Genomic DNA, 3,232 nt, shown 5'->3' with positions numbered 1-3,232 from the left:
TCTGAAAATTTAAATATTGGATTTTTCTGAAATTTTTTTCATAAAAAGTTTTGACATAATGATATTTCTAGATATAATTTTTTCCAAAATTAAGCTGGTATAAAAGTAAAAAAAAAAATAATAATAATAAAAATAATAAAAGGGCAAAAAAGGGAATCGAAACGCCAGATTGGAGTGGGCCCCGGGTGGAAAACGGGAATCAAAAGAAAAACAGGGGGCAAATTGTAAATTCGCGTGAAAGTTTGGAAGAAAGAGTGAGAGAGGGGTAAAATATAAAAAGAACAAAAAGTAGGGGGTTTTATGTAAAAGTTTTAGAGAGAGAGAGAGAGGTTATCTCAGAGCCCGACGCGGAGCTCGCTGAGGAGAAGAATCAAAGGGGTGAGACGACGAAGGAGGAGGAGGAGAATTGAAAATCATTGAAAGAGAAGGGAAAGAAGTGTTTTTGAGAATCACTGAGGTGTAGAGAGAGAGAGAGAGAGAGAGAGAGAGAGAGAGAGAGAGAGAGAGAGAGAAAAATATAGTTTTTTGGTTTTGGTTCCTGGTGAGGAACTCCTTTGCTCTGCTTCTTTTTGCCCAAATGTTTGAGTAAGTTTTGTGGTTTATTTTATTTTAATTAATTTTATGGGTCTATTTTGATTGATTTTTTTGGTGTGCGAAGTGGAAAGATTGGATCTTTTGTGCCGTTTTTGTTGATGTTATTGGGTTGAAATGGTGTATTTGATGAGAATATTGAAGTCAAATTGGAGAAATTTGGGTTTTTTTTTTAGGTCGGAGTTGTGAGATCTCTGTTGGTTTCTTGATTCCCTTGTTGATCTTGTTTGAATGTTTTGGTTCTGGTTCTTTGAGGCTTTTGATGATTTCTGCTGAATATTTTGTTTAGTGGTTTTATGAATGCTTGCGTTTTGATCCATCTACAATTTTTGTTGGGTGATTTTTGATTGAGAAGGTTGGAAAGATTTGATTTTTTTTTTTAATTCTTTTTTATGCGATGTATTTGTGATTTATAAAGCTATGAGTTTGATCTGCATACCTGTTGTTATTGGATCTGGTTGTTGTTTTAGAAATTAATTTCTTTTTTTTTCATTGGAGAGATTCTTGTTTGTCAATTTAGATTTGGATATGATTATGAGAAAAGGCTTTGATTGATGATGATGGTGGTGAGTTAGATAGGGAATTCAATGAGAATTTTTTATCTTATTGTTTATTTATTTGTTTGTTTATTTCCATGATTGTAGATTGATAGTTTGGGAGCATAGAGGAGTTATCCACTTGTTTGGTTTCTCTTGAGGAAATTGGATCTCTGAATCCAAGATTTGTTTGTGTTTGTGATCCTGAGTTGTGGAATCATGTTGGAAGGCAAGGCTTGCTTGATCTCTAGAGCATTGCCGAGCTCCTGCGAGCAGGAATCGAAGTGGATGTACATGACTTATGAACTGCTTGAACGGTCAAACAACAAGCGGCCGATGAGCGATGAAGTGACAGATAGAGATACAGGTGAAAAACTCAAGAGAAAGAAATCTCCACAAAGTATGGTTTCCCTTAATGATGAAGAGATGGATACCTCTACTCATGAGAATGATGGAAATGGATCTGGTGGGGAGTTCTCTGACTCGAATTCGCTCATTAGTGCAATTGGCAGGGACAATTCAATCAACTGCCTCCTCCATTGTTCTCGGTCTGATTATGGTTCTATCGCGTCTCTCAACCGGAGCTTCCGTTCTCTTATTCAGAGCGGGGAACTTTACAGACTAAGGAGGCAGATGGGGATCACCGAACACTGGGTGTACTTCTCGTGTCATGTTCTTGAGTGGGAGGCATATGATCCATATCGTGGCCGGTGGCTGACTTTGCCTAGCTTACCCCATAACGAATGCTTTATGTGTTCTGATAAGGAATCACTGGCAGTGGGCACTGAGCTCCTTGTTTTTGGCAAGGAAGTTACTTCACACATTGTTCTGAGATATAGTATACTTACAAACTCTTGGACAGACGGCGAGGCGATGAACCATCCTAGATGCTTGTTTGGATCGGCAAGCCTCGGAGAGAAAGCAATTGTAGCTGGTGGAACTGATGTGCATGGAACCATATTGAGTTCTGCTGAGCTCTACAATTCTGAGACACGGACTTGGGTTACCTTGCCTAGCATGAATAAACCGAGAAAGATGTGTTCTGGAGTTTTTATGGATGGAAAGTTTTACGTAATTGGAGGCATGTCGAGCAGCACACAGTTGTTGACGTGTGGTGAAGAGTATGATCTTGGGAAGAGGACATGGAGGGTCATTCCAAATATGTCGTCAGGGCTCAATGGTGCTAGCGGTGCTCCACCTCTTGTTGCGGTGGTTAACAATGAACTATATGCGGCTCATTACTCAGAGAAGGAGATACGGAAGTACGACAAAGTAAATAACAATTGGATCACTCTTGGGAGATTGCCAGAGAGGCCAGTGTCGATGAATGGTTGGGGCCTTGCATTTAGGGCGTGTGGTGAGCGGTTGATAGTAATCGGTGGTCCGAGAGCCTTGGGTGGAGGAATGATCGAGCTGCATTCATGGATACCAAAGGAGGGACCTCCTGAGTGGAACATGATTGCAAGCAAGCATTCAGGAAGCTTTGTCTTTAATTGTGCTGTCATGGGTTGCTGATTGATTTTTATGACGCCAAATGTATCGTATATTCCCCTGTCAAGAGGGGATGATGTACAAGATTGGCCTGTCCAAAGGCACCCAATGGGTAATCTCTGCCATTTTGAGCTTTCAGATTTTACTCAAGATTTAATAGAACTCTTGTTTTTATGTAACGCTTGTGCTCTTCGGTTTTTTTTTTTTCTCTCCCCTTTCATGGTTTATCTCATGAATTTACTCTTGAAGAATTTCATTTTCTAGTAGTTTTTTCTGTTAAAATGGGAGAGCAGAAATGGAATCATGCAGTATTGTGATGATATACTAATAACTAGTTCTGCATCAAGGAAATAATATGATGAATGTGTCTGTGGTTCTACCTGTCCTTTGTACCTTTTCCGTTAAATCCGACATCTGTTCACTGAATTAAATTCTTGGTTCATTCTTAATTTAAGCAGTTTGTTGATTTCTGATACAACAATATAATTGGTCACAACCTCTGATGAATCTTGTTAATTTGCTTGCATTAAGATTCATATAGAATTTGTAACCAGGCATTAAATCAATCATGTTCTTCATGTGGAATTTGCAGATCTCACCGGTATATGTTTAGA

The 3,232-nt window shown here is 39.0% G+C and overlaps 1 protein-coding gene across 1 annotated transcript; it reads left to right on the top strand.

The window, feature by feature from the left end:
• The first annotated feature begins 325 nt into the window (after nucleotides 1-325).
• Nucleotides 326-2,797, top strand: LOC120250011 (F-box/kelch-repeat protein At1g74510-like). Its single transcript, XM_039258744.1, has 2 exons — nucleotides 326-585; nucleotides 1,236-2,797. The coding sequence occupies exon 2, from the start codon at nucleotides 1,347-1,349 to the stop codon at nucleotides 2,640-2,642; it is 1,296 nt and encodes a 431-aa protein (XP_039114678.1). The 5' UTR covers nucleotides 326-585; nucleotides 1,236-1,346; the 3' UTR covers nucleotides 2,643-2,797.
• The last annotated feature ends 435 nt before the right edge of the window (nucleotides 2,798-3,232 follow it).

Source organism: Dioscorea cayenensis, chromosome 19 (genome assembly GCF_009730915.1).
Source record: "Dioscorea cayenensis subsp. rotundata cultivar TDr96_F1 chromosome 19, TDr96_F1_v2_PseudoChromosome.rev07_lg8_w22 25.fasta, whole genome shotgun sequence".
In the NCBI taxonomy this organism is placed as follows: Eukaryota; Viridiplantae; Streptophyta; class Magnoliopsida; order Dioscoreales; family Dioscoreaceae; genus Dioscorea; species Dioscorea cayenensis.
This window is presented reverse-complemented; position numbering and strand designations above follow the sequence as displayed.